This window comes from Zootoca vivipara, chromosome 10 (genome assembly GCF_963506605.1).
Source record: "Zootoca vivipara chromosome 10, rZooViv1.1, whole genome shotgun sequence".
In the NCBI taxonomy this organism is placed as follows: Eukaryota; Metazoa; Chordata; class Lepidosauria; order Squamata; family Lacertidae; genus Zootoca; species Zootoca vivipara.
In genome coordinates, this window is record NC_083285.1 from 66,908,668 (window position 1) to 66,930,450 (window position 21,783).

The 21,783-nt window shown below is 47.6% G+C and overlaps 1 protein-coding gene across 3 annotated transcripts; it reads right to left on the reverse strand.

Moving 5' to 3' along the window:
• Positions 1 to 21,019, reverse strand: SLC35B4 (solute carrier family 35 member B4). 3 transcript variants are annotated; one of them, XM_060279226.1, is made up of 11 exons: positions 16,921 to 18,107; positions 16,697 to 16,874; positions 15,218 to 15,331; positions 14,600 to 14,702; positions 13,082 to 13,131; positions 11,664 to 11,745; positions 10,519 to 10,582; positions 9,093 to 9,202; positions 6,680 to 6,755; positions 4,637 to 4,712; positions 1 to 1,672 (listed from the first exon to the last, which is right to left on the reverse strand). In XM_060279226.1, exons 2-11 carry the CDS (start codon positions 16,744 to 16,746, stop codon positions 1,420 to 1,422), a joined length of 978 nt encoding a protein of 325 aa, XP_060135209.1. In that variant the 5' UTR covers positions 16,747 to 16,874; positions 16,921 to 18,107; the 3' UTR covers positions 1 to 1,419. The 3 variants fall into 3 exon arrangements, with proteins under 3 accessions (XP_060135209.1, XP_034983376.2, XP_034983378.2); XM_035127485.2 differs by lacking the exons at positions 16,697 to 16,874; positions 16,921 to 18,107 and adding an exon at positions 20,867 to 21,019; XM_035127487.2 differs by having other exon boundaries at positions 16,697 to 18,107.
• Positions 21,020 to 21,783: the final 764 nt, after the last annotated feature.

Below are 21,783 nucleotides of genomic sequence, written 5' to 3' on the forward strand. Positions count from 1 at the left end.
TCAGGTGCTTGAAATAATATTTATTCCAGGCCTGACATGATTCAGAACAAAACCTTCCCCTTCAGGCAAGGGAATATACAAACATAGCAAACAAGATGCATAGGAAACGAGACAGTGACATAGAATGGATTTCCAAAGTCTGGGGGCTAATAAATAGGAAACAAAATCATCCAGCTGTCTTGTTAAAAAATAAAATAAAATGTTTTTACAAAGAAAAAGAAAGAACTTTGTATAAAATAGTTTTCCACGCAACTTTGTTTTGTGGGTGGTTTCTCTCTCACCCCCCTTTTGTCATGGGTTTGCCTGAAAACCAGAACAGGAAACCAGTTAGATTGCGGCTTCAAATTTCTGATGTGCAATGCATTTGCCACATTTAGAGGAAGCAAGGGGTTGCAACTGGAGTGCATTGAGAGGAGGCAGATGAACAAGGCTCTTTCACACAATGGCAAACCATGGTTTGTTGTTACATGTGAGCCAAGCCTATGTGTCCCTTGTTTACTGAGGAGAAAGGCAGGGCCAGCGTCGTCAGGGCAGAAAGCAGCAATACGAGGGGGCAGTCGGGCAGGTCCCAGAACTCTGGCAGGGACAACCTCCGAAGCATGCCTTGAACCCTTCTTTAAAAAAGCAGCTGGCTCCAGGAGCTTCCAGTTTTATTTCCCACAGTGCCCCAGAGAGATGCTAAGTCAGAGGCACTGTGGGAAATGTTTATGGTGGCTTGCTGTGGCCTTGGAGTCTGCTGTAGCCACCCAGCTAGAACGGGGGTCTCACCGTCAAACCTGGAGCTGGTCCCACAAAAATCTCACTCTGGGCATTATCTTGCTGCAAGAAAGGTTCTCCACAACCATGGGTGTAAGCCTCAAATTGAGAGCTTAAACTGGCATGTGGAATGCCGCCCCGCCCTCCGTGAGGCTGTTCCAAACAAAGAATCACGCACGGGTATTGAAAGTCACCTCGTGGCGACTTCCCCGTGTTAAATCTCTGGGATGTGGCCACTTGGCCTTCCTCGCTCTTTGTCGTTTGGGCGTTTCAAAGTGGCTACAAGACAAGAGGAAGCCTTTCGACCCAGAATCTGCGCTTTGTGTGAATTGCGACACGGCGGCACCAAACACCAAACTGGCCCATCTCAAGCAGAATGGTGGCAGGCCAGACCTCACCCAAGCTCAGTTTGTTACCTCAGCAGCCAGACAATAGAATAAAACAAAATAAAATGGGATTTCCCCATTCCAGGGAATTCATTCATCCGCTTGGCATAGCCAAAACCAGTTATTTTTGTATTACAAAAATCAACCCCTCGCTTCCATGAGAAGGGAATCTTCTGCTGCTGCTCGGCACCATATGGAGTAAACTCAACTGAAAACCGGGGTTCTCCGGGGTTCAGTGGAGAAGAGACCTGCTTTTCCGGCCGGGGGACATCCGCCGTCACTCCTGCTTCTCCTCCTGTTTCTTCTCCTTCCGGTCCAGCAGAGGCCCCAGATTGTTCCACACTTCCGTGTACATCAAAGTCCCCACGAAGACAAAGAGGGTCCCGATCCAGTGCCAGGCAGTGAAGGGGTTCCTGAAGTACAGGATGGAGAAGATGAGGCTGATGAACTTCCTCAGGGTCACCACCAGCGTGACCGTCAGGGAGGTGCACTCTGTGGTCAGGATGAAGACGCCCCGAATGCAAACATATCTGAGGGAGGAGTTAAGATGGGGAGAGCGCAAGAGGAGAAACAAAGTATACCTGAAGTCGAGTATACCTGAAGGAGCGTCTCCACCCCCATCGTTCTGCCCGGACACTGAGGTCCAGGACCGAGGGCCTTCGGGCGGTTCCCTCATTGCGAGAAGCCAAGTAGCAGGGAAGTAGGCAGAGGGCCTTCTCGGTGGTGGCGCCCGCCCTGTGGAACGCCCTCCCAACAGATGTCAAAGAGAAAAAACAGCTACCAGATTTTTAGAAGACATCTGAAGGCAGCCCTGTTTAGGGAGGCTTTTAATGTTTAATTGTTTTATTTCATTTTTCTGTTGGAAGCTGCCCAGAGTGGCTGCGGAAACCCAGCCAGATGGGCGGGGTATAAATAATACATTATTATTATTATTATTATTATTATTATTATTATTATTATTATTATAATATATATGGGTAGTTCTTTGGTAATAACGGTTATCTTGAATGCTCCCAAAGGAGTCCACCTAAACATTAGGAAGAACTTCCTGACAGTAAGAGCTGTTCGAAAGTGGAATTTGCTACCAAGGAGTATGGTGGAGTCTCCTTCTTTGGAGGTCTTTAAGCAGAGGCTTGACAGGCATATGTCAGGAATGCTTTGATGGTGTTTCCTGCTTGGCAGGGGGTTGGACTGGATGGCCCTTGTGGTCTCTTCCAACTCTACGATTCTATGATTCTATGAGTCAGAGTTGCAAAGGCGATATATGTGTGACAGAACATCGATCCCATAATACAGTCGTACCTTGGGTCTCAAATGCCTTGGCTCCCAAACAAATTGGCTCCTGAACGATCGAAACCCAGAAGTGAGTGTTCTGGTTTTATTTTGGAAGCTGAACATCCGATGGGGCTTCAGCGGCATCTGATTGGCTGCAGGAGCTTCCTGAAGCCAATCAGAAGCTGCGTTCTGGTTTCCGAACGTTTTGGAAGTCAAACGGACTTCCGGAACAGATTCCGTTCAACTTCCAAGGTATTACTGTACTGGAAACCCATCTTTGGGGTGGGAAGAAGGGTTCTCAAAAATTAAAGCTCATTACAATTACGTGCAAATTACTGCAGTTACAAGTGGTGGATTTAAAGCAATTCAATTGTTCAGAGAAAACTTAGGCTTTCTGGAGAACTATTGGGGTGGGAATTCAGCCACGGCAATGTCAAGATGCAAAAATGGGCTGATTTGGTAGGTGGCATCAGGAGGCTAAAAGGCACGGGTCACAGAGAGCGCTAAACCATGGGCAAGCAGCAACAAACATCAGGCTCAGGTGCCGGCCACCAACATCCCTGTCCTCCTCTGGCATGGCTGCAGGTAGGCAGTTTGGAAACATCTGCTTCCATTTCAGATAAGCTACAGTTTAGCGTAACATCCAAAACCTCAGGTGCTGAAGCAATGGTTTGTTGAAACAAGCCGGTTTCATGAGCCAGCGGATGCTTCCAAACCCCTCTACCCCAAAGGATAACAGGAAAAAGGGCACGAGTGCAGGAGTCCAGGGCTCAGAGAGGCTCATTCCCATCACAATAAACCATGGCTTGGCATTACACATAAACCAACGCAATGCATTTCATTGCTGTTTCCCACTTTCTTCTTCTTCTTCTTTTACAACTAGATGCTTAGCGGTACAAATATTATATCTGTATATGAACAAAAAGTATTTTAAAAATAATAATAATAATAAAAGGCACAGAGCTCATTGATGAGCTGGGTCTAACTTTCCAAATGCGAAACATCAGAGTTCCTTCCTTCCCACGTACAACCAATGATTCATAATACGACGTGAGCCATCTTGGGAACAGATCTTCTTTCCGTCTCCGTGTCAGAACATGTGCATAAATCATGCTGAGCTGCATGGCTAGAGGAGAACATGCATCCGCTAATTTGCGCGGTGGGGGAGGACACAAGACATGAGCTCAGTGTTCCCCATTAGTAGCCTATCTGCTCAACTTCCTTCCTCTCCCCAAGTCCTCCTCTTTTCTTTTTAAAAGGGGAAGTTAGTTCATCCTGGGCACTGGCATTGTCAAGGCCGCTCCTCAAGCATGCAAAAACACAAGCGAAGGCATCCAAGCAAGAGCGTCACCTAATGGTGGACCCTGTACAGTGGTACCTTGTTTTGAGTCCGAGATCCGTTCCAGAGCCCCGGAACGCTTGACAAAAGTGATGCTCGACAAAGTGCCACTCTGCGCACGCGCGTGGAGTGGTTTCGCTTCTGCGCATGTGCGAGTGGCAAACCCGGAAGTAACCACGTTCGCCGAAAAGGACGGCCAATGGGGCAGATGTTCGTGGAGGTATTGCTGTACATGGTCTGTAAAAAGGTAAAAAAGTAAAGGACCCCCCGCTTTCAGGCTGAGGGAGCTGGCGTTTGTCCACAGACAGCTTTCTGGGTCATGTGGCCAGAATGACTAAACCACTTCTGGCGCAATGGGACACCGTGACAGAAAGCAGAGCGCACGGAAATGCCGTTTACCTTCCTGCTGCAGTGGTACCTATTTATCTACGTTCGCTGGTGTGCTTTCGAAGTACTAGATTGGGACGGAGCAATGGGAGCTCACCCCGTTACGGGTATTCGAACCCGCCGACCTTCTGATCGGCAAGCCCAAGAGGCTCAGTGGTTCAGACCACTGCGCCACCCTGATAAGCAAAGGAGAGATGGGGGAGGCCGGCAAATCCATCTGCAGCCCCACTGACCTTGAGGCCTGCACTCTGTTAAATTGGAAGCATTATATGATATTGCTGTTTTCGTACATTGCTTTCCTCCATGTTTTTTTTACACTACTTTGCTCCCCGCTTTGGGAATGAAAACGTTCAAGGAAGGGGCGAGCTATTTAACTTACTGCAAACAAACAAACTTTGGTTCTCTAAGCGAGATGCAACATTCAGACAACCCAAGCACCAGCCTCAAAGAAGGTTAAGCCCATCACCCGCTGAACCTTTTCCAAAAAGGATACTGAGTTATGATGTTCATGATGAGGTAGAACCACATTATGGGCAGCGTGAGCCCAATCACTGGGACTTGGAACGGTTCTGCAAAGTAAGGAAGAAAGAGAAAGGTGAGGAGGGGTCCTTTGCAGCCCATGTCCTTAGGCCGCTTTGGAGGGACAAGCTCACCTGACTCCCTCCCTCCCTCCCCTCTCTCCAGGTGTTGCTCTTAGGTGCACTGAAATGTGCCATTCTAAAAAAAGGTTTCCACTGGATCTGACCAAGAACGCATCTCGCCAACCATCCCAGCAGTGGGTGCCCCCAAGGATTAATCTCGTCCTAAGATGGAGAGCCTGTAACCCTCCAGATGTTGAAGGTCTACAACTCCCATCAGCCCCAGCCAGCATGGCCGATGGTCAGGGATGATGGGACTTGTAGTCCAGTATTGCCTGGAGGGCCAAAGGTTCCCCATCCATCATCTAGTTTATGATTCCACAGCAGGTGTTTCCTAGAAACCAGAAAACAGACCAAGAAGGATATTGCTCTTCTCAGCTGTCCATCTCAGCTTCAAAAAGAACCGGTCTTGTGAATTCACCGAGTCCCTCTGGTCATTTCTCTGCAGGCTTTGTTTTCACCAAAGGTCTGACCCAGCAGAAGGCAACTCCGTGACTGAGAGACACACACAAAGGCACAGCTTCATGGATCTCCTGCCAATTCTAGGAAAACCTACAGTGGTGTGTATATCCCATACCTGCCAAGTCTCCTGCTGAAAAATGCTGGATCAGCAGTGGTGCGGCACCGGAAGTTGCGTAAAGCTCTGACCATGTGTGGGCACCGGAAATAGGGCAGAGCGGCACCGGAAGTCGCTTCTACACATGTCTGACGGCCATCTTGGTGGTGGCCGCATGACGGGCACAGACACACCCTCCCCTATAGATATGGGTAGTTCTTTGGTAATAACGGTTATCTTGAATGCTCCCAAAGGAGCCCACCTAAACATTAGGAAGAACTTCCTGAAAGTAAGAGCTGTTCGACAGTGAAATTTGCTGCCAAGGAGTGTGGTGGAGTCTCCTTCGTTGGAGGTCTTTAAGCAGAGGCTTGGCAGGCATCTGTCAGGAATGCTTTGATGGTGTTTCCATGCGGCGACCACCAAGATGGCCTCTGGCATGCGTAGAAGCGACTTCAGGTGCCGCTCTGCCCTAATTCCGGTGCCCACACATGGGCAGAGCAGCACCCAAAATGGAGGCTCCCTGGCAGGTAGGAAATCCAGGGGATTTCCGGGATTTTTCTCCATTCGGGAGAACAGCGGGTAACGGATTAAAATCCGGGAGTTTCCCGCGAAAAACGGGGTACTTGGCAGCTAAGGTATATACATCCAAACAACGGAATGACTCTTCTTTATCTGTGCAGCTGCAATGACACAGACGCCGTTAGGGCAGTTGAATGTGCATGTGTACTCCATCCGTTTCCCTCCCTCCCACCCCGGTTTGCACAGCCCCGGGCACTGGCAACCCACGCTATGCCACTGCCACATTCCTCCACTAAAGGGGGATGGTAGTTGGGTGGGGGAAGAACATGGGCCTCCTCACAACTCCCAGTGCCCTAAACAAAGTACAGCTCCCAGAATTCTTTGGGGGAAGCCATGACAAAGTGGTATGAAAGCAGTTTGAACGCATGGTGCGAATGTGGCCTAAGGCAACACGTCCTCCTCTCTGTGTAAGGCACACACTGCGAGAACATCATCTCTGGTAACTTACGGAGAGCTTACGGAGCGAGGACAGGAAGGGCAAGCGCTGCTGGGCTGTCAATGGCAGCCAGCCACAATGGCTGCACTCCCCTTCCATGTTGGAGGCAGTATGGCTCTGAATATAAAATTCTGGGCATTACAGGTTGGCAATTCTGCTGTTGTGCTCAGGTCCTGCTTGCGGGTTTCCTATAATGGGCAGGACTATGTCCAGAACAGGATTCTGGACTAGAGGGGGCATTGGCCTCACCTAGCAGAGCTGAATTTGTTTCCTGGCCGATAGCAGGAAGCTGTCCAGAAGCAATATTGAAAAATGAGCCCCGCTTACCAGATTGGCTGAAGAGCAGGGCGTGTCTGTAGATGTCAGGAGCCAGAAGCAGGAAACCTGGGATGGGGAGGGCGTGCTGTTAGGAGGAAAGAAGACCTTGAGAGAGGTGCCCCAAAGGAAACAGGGACAGGACTTGTGTACTAACAGAACGGCCAGCATTTCCTTTTTAAAAAATAAACTATTTAATTATCATTACAATTGCTTCCTGCATTTTCCTCCTAGGAGTTCAAGTTTTGGTGCACAGGGTTCTCCCTCACAACAACCCTGTGAGGTAGGCTAGGCTAAGAGACAGCGACTGGTTACCCGGTGAGCTTCATGGCTGAGTAGGGGTTTGAAGCTGGTTCTTTGGGATACAAGTTCAACATTCGTAACCCCTACACCACACTGGCTGCCAAGCACTGAATCTTAATTTTCTTGTATTTTACTCTGCAAACTGCCCTGAGATCTTATGATGAAGGGTGGTATATAAATTTAATAAATAACTATAATAATAAATGGTTCGCCAACCTTTCTAAGAGCTGGGAAGCAGGGTGGATTTGATTTAAATAAAACTGATTTAAATCACTAGTCAGTAAGCCTTGATTTAAATCATAGTTTTCTACATAAAGACTAATTCTTGCTGGTATAATTTTAATATGCTAGTAGATGAAGATTTTTAGAATAACAACTTTTCATTTTAGTTTTTTTATCCCCAGTTTAATAGGTTAATCATTCATATTTGGACAACTTTTCTGTTGTACTGAGGAAGGAGAAAAATAACCATTACCTTAATAATAACAATTTAAATAGATTTATTCAACTGAAACAATAACATTGCAGCATGTTATTTGCTTAAACAAACATCCATGTTTGTTAACTAATTTGGCTAAACAAAAACAATATATATATATTTTAAGAAACTTAGACTGTCAGCCCAGCCTACACATGAAAAACTTAAATACTGTCCACTCCAAACAATCAGAAAAATATTGTTTCTATTCTATTCACTGAACTTCTTGAAACTTAGCACTGAAGGGGTTGATTCTGTATTCATAGGTTTGTAGAACAATAGGATGAAGGTCTTTTTCTCAACTCTGTTCATGTTATAACATTTTTGCTGTGAAGAAGAGGCATGTGATCTTTGCTGAGTCAAATTCAGTTTTGAGAACTGCAAAAGTAAACCAAGCATCTGTGATAATATCTTGGAGGCAGAGAAACTGCCCAATAATCTTACAAAAACCTCTGGAAGAGCATGACATTGTGAATGAATTAATGGAATTTATTTCCTAAAAAAAAATTAAACATATACAACCTTATTCTACATAATTAAAAAACTAATCTTTATTTCATGATGGAATAACCTTTGGATGGTAATATATTTTCCTCAAAAAGTATTTTATTTTTTAAAAAAATCCGATTTAAATCAATAAAATCTGATTTTTTTATTTTCTTTTTTAAAAAAATCATTGATTTTTATCCACCCTGCTGGGAAGGAACAAAAGAGAATGTAAACATGGAATCGTGTGAATGATTTGTTTTTAAGAATGGATTTTAAGACACACCAGAGGCAGCTTAGCTCTTGGCCCAGAGGTGTGCTTCACCCCAAACCACAAGTCTTGGTTTGGGTGCAATGATATGCCAAAATGTGGCCTAGCTCAAAGCAGAGCAGGAGGACTGGAGGAGCCACAGCCTTCTCACTGGGAGCCTGCATGTTTCTGCCAAGCCACGGTTTAGCTAAGCATTGCACCTGAACTGGGCCTGTGCTAGAAGGCAAAAGCTTCACGGACGACTGCAGGAAGCTGTTTTGCAACGGGAAGGGCATCCCGTCGCCACGGAGCAACATTTAGAAATGAAACACAACCTGTCGCCCCATTGCCCCCCCCCCCAATAGCCTGAGTTTGTACATTACTGTTTCATTCTGATGAATGCAGAAAGTTGGGTCTACACAACCTGTTAAGCACACACTCAAACCAGTGGTTCCCAAAGAGAGTGGTACCATCTCCTTGGGGGGGGGGAGTGTGCTAAGAGGAAAGGGGGTGGCAGGGGGGTGACGGAGGCATAAATGACTATCGGACTTTGAAAACCTGGTATCATTTGGTCATGTTCATGAATAAGCAAAACAAGTTTCCCTTGGATTTGGAACAAATGTGCAAATAATTTTGAATTTTATTGTGTTGTTACCTTTCGTAGTGTAAAAGCACTATTCTGAATACCACTTTTTATAGGGTAGGGGGCACTGGGAATGAGCTTATGGAACCAAGAGGATGGTGGGCGGAGAAAGTTTGGGTACCAACTACTCCAAACTGCACTGATTTCAACCGAACGTCTAACTTTCCCCGAACTTCATCGTCCCATGTCCAACGCCTGTGTGGATTTGTCCGGTTTACCTTCTGTCAAGAAAGGAATGAGGCCGATCTGGTCCACAGAGACTTACGTTGTAGAAGAGGGCTTCCTTGGAGTGCTTGCCAAATCTCTTATAGAGGGTCTCTTGGAAGATGCCCATCCGGGCCGACATGAGGAGAGCAAAGGTCAGCGCGAGGATACCTGCCAACGCAACAGTGGGGTGAACAGGCTGGGCTTAACTGCTTACGGTGCTTTTCTCTTAATATTAAATAATAATAGTAATAATAATAATAATAATTTGAATATTTAAAACACGACAAAACATTAAACATTAAAAACTTCCCTAAACAGGACTGCTTTCAGATGTCTTCTAAAAGACAGATAGTTGCTTATTTCCTTGACATCTGGTGGGGGGGGGGGGCTTTCCACAGGGCGGGTGCCACCACCGGAAAGGCCCTCTGCCTGGTTCCCTGTAACTTCACTTCTCACAGTGAGGGAACCGCCAGAAGGAGCTGGACCTCAGTGTCCGGGCTGAATGATGGCAGTGGAGACGGTCCAGTGTTGCAACTTGTGGTTAATTAAAGGCAAATAAAAATTTAAAAAAATCCTTCCAGTAGCACCTTAGAGACCAACTAAGTTTGTCATTGCACATGAAAGCTCATACCAATGACAAACTTAGTTGGTCTCTAAGGTGCTACTGGAAGGATTTTTTTTATTTTGTTTCGACTACGTCAGACCAACACGGCTACCTCCCTGTAACTTAATAAAAGGCAGACAGTCGAAGGGAGAAGCCTGCCGAAAGGAACGAGACAGGCGACAGGGGAGCGAATCAGCACGCCTGTCGAATCCATGATGAAGGTGGGGAGAGAAATGTGGGCTTGATCCATGGGAGGGGGGAAAAAGCTTCAGGCAACTTCATTTATGGGAATGTCTTAACGTTACGCAATATTTGCAAAGGGTTTCTACGGTCGAGACAGGCTACGGAGTTTGGCTCGGATTCTGGATTCCACTCCAGCGCACCGCATATTACACCTTGTTCCGAGCCAAGCAGCCTCTGAATTGGAACAACTTTACCAAAACAGTAACAATCCAGCTCCTGTATCCTGGTGCCATCTATACGTTTTGGGCAGCTGGGGCTGATGTGAGTTATGGCTCAAAACCTCTGGAGGGACTCCAGATGCAGAAGGCTGAGCTAGCCCAGGAAAAAGTTTTTCTAGCCTCCTGTCTGCACACATTAGTTGTTAGTGGCATAAGAGAGATAAAAAAACTATACTCATTTTTTGTATATCTCTCCAGAGGCGAATTTTACTCGTCCCACATTAAATGGCAAACAGCTTGGACCATCTGTTTGTCATGTTATTTAAAGATAACATGGAAAAGCCACTTAAAAAGAAGGGAGAAGTGTGGAGTTGCAACATCCCAAGTGCTGGTCAATCAGTGCTATGCACAATGGGCTTTTTTCTGCTGAACGGCAAGCCAGTTCTACCGCAACCATAAAAGTATTAGCAGTTACAGACCTAGCAGCCACCAGAGGAAAGCAGAGACGTTCTCTTCATCTTCACTTGCGCTTGACATAGAACTCTAAAGACGCAGAAGTGGGGGAGAGAAAGAGAAATTCAACCTGTGCATTTAAATAAGAGAACATTCCTACCAAATCCTGCTTGGCTTGAAGCCAGCCTTCCTCTGAAATGGGAGACAACTTGCAACTCAGGGATGGACGACTTGGTGGAATATTTTGAAGGCCTGGGGAATGGAAATGTATTTTGCTGTAGAACCAGAGGACCTTTGTAACAGGCTCTAAAACACAGCCAAGGCTACCTTAGGTGTGTGGGATTCACAGCTATGAAACACATGTGTTTGAGCACCAAGAGACATGATGCATAAAACCTAAATATAACCAAGGACTCTATCCTCTTATATGTAATCTCTTTCCCACTTTTCCTTACAAGTGGGCAAACGTATTTTCCATACATAGAAAAAAAATCCATCTTTAAAAAGTTGGTAGTGGTGGGGAAACACTCTAAAGCAGCGGGGCGAGTTAGTGACGTCTCAGATGCTGGCCAATCAGTCCTGCACGTAGCAACCTGGCAAGACAACCAGATTCAAACCAGGCAAGGCCCACAGGCTGCCAGCTGCCCATCCTTGGTGCCACAAGGAATCCGGTGGAGGCCGGATATGGCCCAAGTCATTCCTGCTTTAGAGAGGGAATATCCCAGGGGTCCCCAAACTACGGCCCCCGGGCCGGATGCGGCCCAATCGGCCTTCCAATCCGGCCCGCGACGACCCCCGCCACCCGCTGCCGCCGCCCGCTCTCACAGCGCGCAGCGCAGCGACGATCTAAAAAATCGGCAAAAAATCGCCGAAAATCCTTTGTGCGCATGCGTATGGGCCTCTCCCGACCCGGAAGAGGTCATTTCCGGTGCACTTCCGGGTCGGGGGAGGCCCATACGCATGCGCACAAGCGATTTCCGGCCCGCCGCGCGGTCGGCGCGGCGGGCACCAGCCCGCCGCACGGTAAGTCTGGGGACCCCTGGAATATCCTGCTTTTAAGGCAAGGAACTGAACTGTGCTCTTTCCGATGGTGATTTGCATACAAGAGGAAGGGGAAGTGTTGGTGGTCACACGGCTATGGGGGAGGAGGAGGAAACGTGGCGGTCCTTACCACTTGCTTTGCTGACATGAAGGTGCAGGTGAAGATTCCCAGAGACACCAGAGCAATGGAGGTGTATTTGGAGATGGTGTACCTGTGCAGGAGGAGGAGAGGGGGGGGGGGTTTCAGCAGAACCAGGAAAGCCCAGGACCATGCAGTAAGCCCATCTTACAGGGAACGATGCCCTTTGTTGCTGTGGGGGGGGGGGGTCGGTCAATGTAAGAACCGGTAGCCTTATTAGCTGATAAGGGTCCTTAAGTTGCGCCCAGGCAAGGACAGTCAACAAGACTCCAAGGGTTGAATTCAGAGAAAGAATTTAATTTCTTATTAATAAGAGACTCTTGGTGGTCAGCTCCACGACAAGAGTAAAGTAACACAAATTTGCAAAGCTTCTTATACACTTCTTGGGCTCCTTTCCCCCTCCTCTGTAAATGTGCGCACGCAAGGGGGTCACAAGTACATATAAGGACCTTCCTGTGTCCGGTCCTGTGCATAAACACATGCTGACTCATGCTACCCTGGTAGCATCTTCCAGCAGCCTTGAGTGGGGGGTTGCCTGTTCTGTGCGTCAGACTGATAGCGTCAGACAAGACAGTCATCCGGCCTTGATAGCTTAGCAGGGCATTCTGTCCTGCCCACATCACACTTTGGCACACAGAGAGAGGCAAAGAATAAATACATTTAAGCAAGACATCCCAGGGATATTGGGGGGGGGGGGCTCAACCATACACTCACAATTATACAATGCAGGCAATGCAAACTATAGGATCAGATCTAGCTCAATAACACGATTGGCAAATCTCTCCCTTCAAACCCACGTTGCAACAATCACTGCATAGACTGGGCTTCCGCGACAGAACCCGACAAGTCTGGCAAAGCCTTGAGGATCTCGGCTTCCAGCTAGTAAGCCAGAAGAGGAAGGATAAAACGCATTCTCCTGGTCCTCATGGTTCGGAGAGATCACATAACCAAAGCAATGCCCAAAACAACCGTGCAATAATTTTACAGCGGTCTTCCCCACGTAAACATGTGCACATGCTTGCACACACACTCACCGTCTCATAGAATCGCGAGAGCTGGAAGGGACCCCAACGGCCATCTAGTCCAACCCTCTTGGGTTGCCTTCCCCAACCCGGTGCCCTCCTGATGTTGCTGAGACTGCAGCTGCCACAATCCCAAACTGCTGGCCGTGCTGAATTGCGCCGGATATGACAGGTGGTGCCTTAGAATGGCAGCCTTGCAAGATCTGGAAGGCCACCGATTAGCCATCTGAATTTCAAAAGGCCCCCTCTTCCAGGAGAAACAGCCCCACCCCCATTTGTGGGCCAGCCGCTAATGGGCGAAAGAGAGCAAGCCAGCTCCCCTTGCCACCCCGTGCGCTACCTCGACTCTGGACTATTTTCAGCCCCAGCAAAATAAAGAAGACGTACCTTTTCTTCAGAATAATGATGCCCAGAGCCATGTTTGCTATCAGAGATCCCTGAAGAGGCCAGGCAGCCGGAGAGGGTCGTGGAAAAAATTAAAAAGCAAAGTGGGTTAACAGTGAATAAGCGCTCAAGTCATGTCGGTGATTATAGACAGGTAAGGAGATTTCAGGTGAAGGGTTTGTATATTGCAAGGCCCAGGGGTATCGGAGGTACAAGACGAATTGGTGGACCCTGCCGGAGGTTTCTAAGCAGAGGTTGGATGGCCACCTGTCTGGGATTCTGTACCTGTGATTCCTGCATTGCAGGGGGTTGGACTAGAGGACCCTTGAGGGTCCCTTCCAACTCTACCATTTTATGTTTGGGACCTCTCTATAGGGGACTCCTGCAAGCAACATCTTGGGGAAATGCTGTGCCGATGAGAACAGCACTTGGCATTTTTAGTTTTGAATAAATTTTGTTTTATTGGTAAACAAAATAAACTTAAAAGGTGAAACCAATATATGAGATAGATGCATGACATGCAAAGCAAGATATGTCAAGCCTTTATTTGTTGTAATTGTCATTATTTGTCGTTAGGCGGGTCAATTATAAATGGAATGTAAATAATGAAATGTAATAGTGATGTTTATTTTTGTATTATTGTAACTATTTGTTTTATTACTGTGGAATTTCCAAAAGAAAGCATTTGTAAAAATTAAAAGAAAAATTAAAAATAATAAGTTGCATTACTGAAATAATTGAACTTTTCGACGATATTCTAATTTTCCGAGTTTCACCTGTACAGTGGTACCTTGTTTTGAGTCCGGAATCTGTTCCAGAGCCCAGGGCACTCGACGAAAAGGATGCTCAACAAAGCGCCGCTCTGCATACGCACTCAAAGCGCGATTTAGCGCTTCTGCGCATGCGCCAAACCCAGAAGTAACCCGTTCTGGTACTTCCAGGTTTGCTGTGGACGTCCGCCAAAATGGACACTGGACGGGGCAGACTTACAAGGAGGTACCACTGTAGTATGGAATGAGATCCCAAAGAGAGATACAAAACTTATGCGTGCGACAACAGCAGCAAGAACTCTTTCAGCCCCAAAATGGAAGCAAATGGAAATTCCATCGTTAGAAGAGTGGCAGACGAAGATGATGGACTATGCAGAATTGGCGAGTCTGACCGGGAAAATCCGAAACCAGCGTGATCAAGCTTTCCAAAAAGACTGGAGTAAATTTGAAGGACAAGTGTAAACCATTAACAACACCTGCAGGGTTGCTGTAAGGAAACTTGCAATGCTGAGGATTTGTACCTTTTTATATTTGTTTAAAATTCTGTGATTAACAGGAGGAGTGAAACGTAAATGGGAAAATGTATAAATGCTGCGAAGTAATAATGAATTATGGAAACCATGAGTCGGGAGGGAGGGAAGTCGAAGCTCGATGGAGCAAGTATGTAATGAATAAGGATTTGGTTAAATGTGATAAAATGGAAACTTAATAAATATTATTTTTTTACATAAAAAAAAGCAAAAGGACTCACCGATCTAAATATCATGTGCAGAGGCATCGCGATGTTCAAGTTGAGGGCGTAGTTGTTCACCACGCTGACCGTGAAGAACATAGCCACCATGATCAGGTAGTACCTAGCAGGAGAAGCGCAAAGGGATTTGCCCCGTAAGCCCAGCATAGAGGGGGGAAAGAGCATTTTCACGATGAGCAGTTTAGACGAGAGTGCTGCTTCGATGTCCCTGCTCCCTCCAAGCGGGGAAGCAGTGGCGTCTACAATGGGGGTGGGCAGCCTGGGAATATATCTGCTCCCCAATCCTTTTGCAAGGTGACCTGTGGCCCACGTGCAACCTTGGGTGGGTGGGTGGAGGGTTTGTCTTTTGGCTACCCTTGAGCCTGCTGGGCTCCAGAACTATGAAGTCACCAGAAACGACAAACAAAAGGCAATAGATGCAACTAGAACACATTCAGGCAGGGGCGATGGGAATGAATGCCGTCCTTCCACAATCTCTGCAACCAGTTTTGGTAGCAGCCACATGAAGACCTCCCCACCCACACCCACCCCGGTAAGCCAGGGATGGGGAACATTCTGTGCCCCCCCCCCAGGTGTCACTGGACCCACATAACCTTGGCTCCCATCTTGAGGATGTACCTGATTGGGATGATGGGCCGCTTCCTTCCAAAATTGGCTTCGAAGATGAAACCCTCGATGGCTATGAAGAAAAACTGGGCAAAAGTAATCAGGTTCCCACATCCTGGAAATTCCCTGTGTTTGAAGCGGAGAAGGGAGAGAGAGAGAGAGAGAGAGAGAGAGAGAAAGAAAGAAAGAAAGAAAGAAAGAAAGAGAGAGAGAGAGAGAGAGAGAGAAAAGAGAAGTTATATTTGAAAACTCTGTCCCTAACCATACATAAAACAAAGATGTAGTTACAGGTAGGTAGCCGTGTTGGTCTGACGTAGTCGAAACAAAATAAAAAAATTCCTTTCCAGCAGCACCTTAAAGACCAACTAAGTTTTTTTATTTTGGTATGAGCTTTTGTGTGCATGCACACTTCTTCAGATCTGAAGAAGTGTGCATGCACACGAAAGCTCATACCAAAATAAAAAACTTAGTTGGTCTTTAAGGTGCTGCTGGAAGGAATTTTTTTATTTTGATAAAACAAAGAGAAAGCTTCCACCCTTTAGATTTCTTTTGCAGGGACTTTGCTGCGCTCAGATTTCAGAGCCTGCCTTGCCAAGATGGATTGTGTCTTTAATTACGGCAACAACTAAGAGTTAAAACAATAAAATAATGGCCTTTTCGAAGAGGGGAAAGACCGAGGACCTGGAAGGAATTAACATCACTTTATATGCAATGCAACGTGGCTAAGAATCGACCTATGTAAGAAGAAGAAGCAAGCAGACCGGTCTTATGTGAATCCCAGAAACTTCTCCCTCCCGGGGGTCCTTCTTTATACGTCCAATCTCAAGCTGCAAAGGTTTACAAGCTCTTAAACATATTTTGAAAGAACCATCATCCGCTCCTGTGTCAACACCCAAGACAAACAATCCAGGCAATTCATGCAAACATAAAAGCAGCTTTGTCTACCCAGTTACACCAAGAGTTATTCTAAATGGGGACTTTTACTGCTGGTCACACCTTTTCCCTGTGGCAGGAGAGTTTATAGCATGACCTGCCACGACAGAAACTGGGGTCCTCCTGGCCGCAAGCACTTTTAAAGGCTCGGTTCAAAATGACTTCTTAAGTCTTAAGACATCTCTCAGATTTGAGAGCTGCGTCTCACAGAGTGGGAAGGGGATCGAATGTTTAAAGCTCGTGGTGCAAGAAGAAAACTGCTAGCACGCCTGCAAAGCTAAGCAGGGTCCGGTCCAGTTTCAGACTAGATGGGGGACCGTGTGTTGAGGTTCTTGCAAGGCAGGGGGTTGGGCTAGATGACCCTTGGGGTCCCTTCCAACTCTGTGATTCTATTCACTTTGGGAATTGTAGCTTTCCGAGGGAAAGAGGGATCTCCTAATATATCCGAAATACCAAAAGTGGCACGATACTGCTTTAAATGTAAGGTGCGGGCGGAGACTTTGCGAGCTGCTAAAAGAATTTGTACACTGGCAACTTGGGTGCTAAAGAACAACGTACCTGTGCAGAAGTGATCCCAAGGGGATACTCGTATCTCGGGAGCACCACATGGCGTCTAACCAAAGTCCACCTGCTCCTGCATTCTTGGCAAGAGCTGAAGGGAAGGGCCTCAGCTTTGAACACAGGAAGTCCCAAGCTCACCTTCCCAGCATCTCCAGGTAGGGGCTGGGAGAAAACTCTTCCTGAAATCCTGGAGAGCTGCTGCCAGTCAGTGTAGGCAACACTGAGCTAGATGGACCAATGGTTTGACTCCACATTAAGGCAGCTTTCTATGTTTCCCCAACTAGGAAGTGCCAGCTCCGTTGGTTAGAGCGTGCTGCTGGTAACACCAAGGTTGCAGGTCCGATCCTCGTATGGGACAACTGAAAATATTCCTGCATTGCAGGGGGTTGGACTGGATGACCCTTGGGGTCCCTTCCAACTCTACAATTCTATGGATCTGTCTGGTCAACCGGAAAGCAACCAGCAGAGCACTCTCTGTCCATCCAGGTAGGATGGTTGCCATTGCAAGGCAATGGACCCACTCCTAACCTATTTCTTTATTTATTGCATTGATACAGAGCTCAAGGGGGGGGGGGAGCACATGGTTCTCAATTAATCCCCACAACAGCCCTGTGAGGTAGATTTTGTTGAGAGGCAGTGATGGGCTCAAGATCACCCAGGGAGCTTCACGGCCAAATGAGTATTTGAACCCTTGTCTTCCAGGTCTGAGCCCAACACCACAATGGCCCTCTCTATGAGAATCAGGCATCTGTACATGACCACTCCAATGAAGTTGATGTTGAAGAATCATCTCCTTGACGCTGGTGATCTTTGCTTCTTCCAGTACACTGATGTGTAAAAATTTTCAGAGACACCATTGATGGAATATTTCGAAGAGTTGGAGATGGCGTTTATAAGTGGTCCATGTTTCACAAGCATATAGTAAGGTTGGTAGCACAATAGCTTTGTAAACAAGCATTTTGGTTTCCCTGTGAATGTCCCGGTTCTCAAACAACGACTCTATTCCGAACTTAAAAATGGAAAGCGTAATGCTGGTGGTCAACAAAAGAGGTTTAAAGACCCTCTCAAGGCAAATCTTTAAAAATGTAGTATAAACACTGACAACTGGGAAACACTGGCCTGCGAGCACTCCAGTTGGAGAACAGCCTTTATTTACCAAAGGCGATGTGGGCTTTGAGGACGCTCAAACTCAGGACAAAAGGGAGAAACGTGCTAAGAGGAAGGCACACTTGGCAAACCTTTGGCCCAGTATACCTGAAGGAGCGTCTCCACCCCCATCATTCTGCCCAGACACTGAGGTCCAGTACCGAGGGCCTTCTGAAGGTTCCCTCACTGCAAGAAGCAAAGCTACAGGGAACCAGGCAGAGGGCCTTCTCGGTAGTGGCACCCACCCTGTGGAATGCCCTCCCATCAGATGTCAAAGAGATAAACAACTACCTGACATTTAGAAAACATCTGAAGGCTGTTTTAATCTTTGTTGGAAGCTGCCCAGAGTGGCTGGGAAAACCCAGCCAGATGGGCAGGGGTACAAATAATAAATTATTATTATTATTATTATTATTATTATTATTATTATTATTATTATTATCAACTCCCGCCTGGAAATCTATGCTATGTCCCCACTGTGGAAGGAAGTGTGGATCCAGAATTGGCCTCCACAGTCACTTACGGACTCACTGTTAAGACAATCTTACTCGGCTACGAGTGATCGCCAAAGAAGGGAAGAAAGAATAATAATAATAATAATAATAATAATAATAATAATAATTTATTATTTATACACCACCCATCTGGCTGGGTTTCCCCAACCACTCTGGGCGGCTTCCAACCGAATATTAAAAACAGTACAGCATCAAACATTAAAAACTTCCCTAAACAGGGCCGCCTTCAGTTGTCTTGTAAAAGTAAAATAGTTACTTATTGCCTTGACATCTGCTGGGAGTGCGTTCCACAGGGCGGGTGCCACTACCGAAAAGGCCCTGTCTGGTTCCCTGTAACCTCTCTAGCCAAATGACCCCCCCAAAGGGATCACGATGGCAGCGTTCACAGCAGCTGAGAATCCAAGTTGCCCTCCTTCCCAGAACATGTGACCCCACAGGGCAACCATACAGATGAGGGCGGTGGCAATTTATGATTCATATGCCACCCATCTGACTGAGTTGCCCCAGCCACTCTGGGCGGCTTCCAACAAATTAAAAGCATAGTAAGACATCAAACATCAAAAAACCAAGCCGGTTTTGCTGCCACGCCAAAATCTGAAAATGGATGACTCACTTTTACCCAGCCAGACCTGCACCTCAGCTTCCCTAGGGAATCCAGAGTGCATTCGCAAGGTATCCCTGCTCTTTCCCCCCTCCTGCAACAAGGAAAGGGGAGTCTGAGATGCTGTACACAGACATTTAATATCCTGAAAACCATTTCAAGGACACAGGCCCGGCTTGCTGTTTTCCTCACAGCTGAGATGCCAAAGCCTGCCTTCCACCATTAGATGCATTTAAAAAATAAAAATATATCTCAGATTCACCTGTTCCATGGAAACAGAGGTAAGCGGCCTTACGCCATTAGTCCATTTAATTTGGTACTATCCACACACTGGACTTTCCCCAAGAAAGTCCCCCGAGTTCATTCATTCAATTTATACGCCGCTGGTTCAAAGCGGTTTATAAAAGGGGAAGATGGGGGAAGGATCGCAAACTCACTTTTAAGCATGCCAAAGTTAACACACTAAAACAGATTAAAATCACCTCGACTTTCTAAGCATCTGCTTAAAGGTAAAGGTAAAGGGACCCCTGACCATTAGGTCCTGTCGTGACCGACTGTGGGGTTGTGGCGCTCATCTCGCTTTACAGGCCGAGGGAGCCGGTGTTTGTCAGCAGACAGTTTTTCCGGGTCATGTGGCCAGCATGACAAAGCCGCTTCTGGCAAACCAGCGCAGCGCACAGAAACGCTGTTTACGTTCCCGCCGGAGCTGCACCTATTGATCTACTTGCACTTTGACGTGCTTTTGAACTGCTAGGTTGGCAGGAGCAGGGACCAAGCAACGGGAATTCAAACCGTCGCGGGGATTCGAACCGCCGACCTTCTGATTGGCAAGCCTTAGGCTCAGTGGTTTAACCCACAGCGCCACCCGCGTCCCTAAGCATCTGCTGAGGCTTCTCTAAACAAGAACACTTTCAGCAGGTGCTGGAAAAGAGCACAGCGAAGGAGCCTGGTTGATCTCAACAGGCAGGGAGTTCCGAAGGGTAGCAGCCGCTGCCACACTAAACGACCCAGTTCTTACAAATGTGGAATGGGGATGACATGTAACGGTGCAAATTCCGCTGAGTGGACACACATGGGGAAATGTGATCTCTCGGGTAAACTGGTCCCAAGTTGTTAAAGGCTGCGGTTCGAATCCCCGCAACAGGGTGAGCTCCCGTTGCTTGGTCCCAGCTCCTGCCAACCTAGCAGTTCGAAAGCACGTCAAAGTGCAAGTAGATCAATAGGTACCACTCTGGTGGGAAGGTAAACGGAGTTTCCGTGTGCAGCTGCTCTGGTTCGCCAGAAGCAGCTTTGTCATGCTGGCCACATGACCTGGAAGCTATACGCCGGCTCCCTCGGCCAATAACGCAAGATGAGCGCGCAACCCCAGAGTCGGTCACGACTGGACCTAATGGTCAGGGGTCCCTTTACCTTTATAGAATATATAGTTTATATACCCCCACCTGTTACCACCCCCTGCCTGGCTCTGTCAAGCATATTCGGAATGAAATGTCTCTGCAAACAGTTGTTTTTAATTACTTTTTTTTTTTTAGCTCAGTGAGCGTTCCAATTCCAATCATTCTGATTATTTGTACTTTTAATTAAGTATTTTTATTTATCTTACTTGATGGGAGGTGGCCAGCTGCCTGCCTGCCCTCCCAGGCTACGAAGCAGCAAATAGTCAACCGCTGCTTTTGCTTCTATGATTCTTTAAACGAGAGATTGGGTGGCCATTTGCCAGGGACTGTGGGGCTGCGATTCCTGCATGCCAGGGGGGTTGGGATGGATGACCTTTGGGTAACCCCTTCCCAATGCACAATCGCACTGTTCCGCTGCCTCTGGGGATGCCCCCCGCGCCCCGATCTTGGCAGGTGGGTTCCCTATCCCTGCCCCACTCCTTCCTCCCCCCCCCCCCCAGCATCCCACCTGACCAGCAGCTCCAGGAAAACCACGTTGCTGCAGCACCCGCCGAAGACCAGCCCCACGGCCAGCCCGGGATGCATCCTGCGGAGAGACCCCTCCGGCTTCCAGCAACCCAGCCCCGTGCACAGCCGCCCAGGGAGCCGCTCCTCCGCCCGCGCTTCCTGCTCCAAATCCCCGCCCGCCCTCCGCTGTAGTTCCCGGGCGCCGCCGCCGCCGCGCAGCTCTACGGCTCCCCCTCCCGACGGGGACTACGACTCCCAGAATGCTTCGCGCCGCCTCCGCCGGGGACGCGTGGCCGCCGCTCCTTGTGCAATGGACCTCGCGCTCGCCAGGGGGGTTCTGGGAAGCGTAGTCCTCGCCGCTTTGTTCCCGGGCAGGTTGTTATGTAAGCAAACCTAGGGACGGAGGAAGGAGGTTGGTCGCTAAGCCCCTGCAAGAGAGAGAGGGTTGTTTTGTTAAGCGGCGCCAGGTAAATGGCCCTTTATTTCGGGGTTTTTTTCCCCTGCAAAAGGGGCAAACGGGGGATTTTTGTTCATTCGTTTCCTGTGCGCCCAAGCAGTACAAAGATATTGCACAAACTTGTGGTTTAAGTTTACAATGCCATTGGCATTGCCCAAACTGCTTTGTGTTTGTTGGTTGTTTTTTGCAAACTCTGGGGGCTTTCGTCCCATTATTTCGCGTGCACCAAACCAATGTGAAGATTTTGCACAAACTTTATTTGCACTAAATTTTATCTAAGTGCAGCCTTCTATGAGGTTACGGCACTGAGAAGGTGGCCTACATTGAAGGAGATCTGGCTGACATCATCTTCTTCTTTGGCGATCACTCGTAGCCGAGTAAGATTGTCTTCCATAAACACGGTTTTAACAATGGGTCCGTAAGTGACTGTGGAGGCCAATTATGGATCCACACGTCCTTCC

What these genes read in the sequence shown, in the direction of transcription:
- SLC35B4 (XM_035127485.2), bottom strand. Translation starts at nt 20,943, where the DNA reads ATGCATCCCGGGCTGGCCGTGGGGCTGGTCTTCGGCGGGTGCTGCAGC. An exon ending in CGGCCCATCATCCCAATCAG is followed by an intron (nt 14,703 to 15,217) that starts GTACATCCTCAA and finishes TTCTCCTGCTAG; the next exon opens with GTACTACCTGATCATGGTGG. An exon ending in ATCATTATTCTGAAGAAAAG is followed by an intron (nt 11,746 to 13,081) that starts GTACGTCTTCTT and finishes CCTCCTGCACAG; the next exon opens with GTACACCATCTCCAAATACA.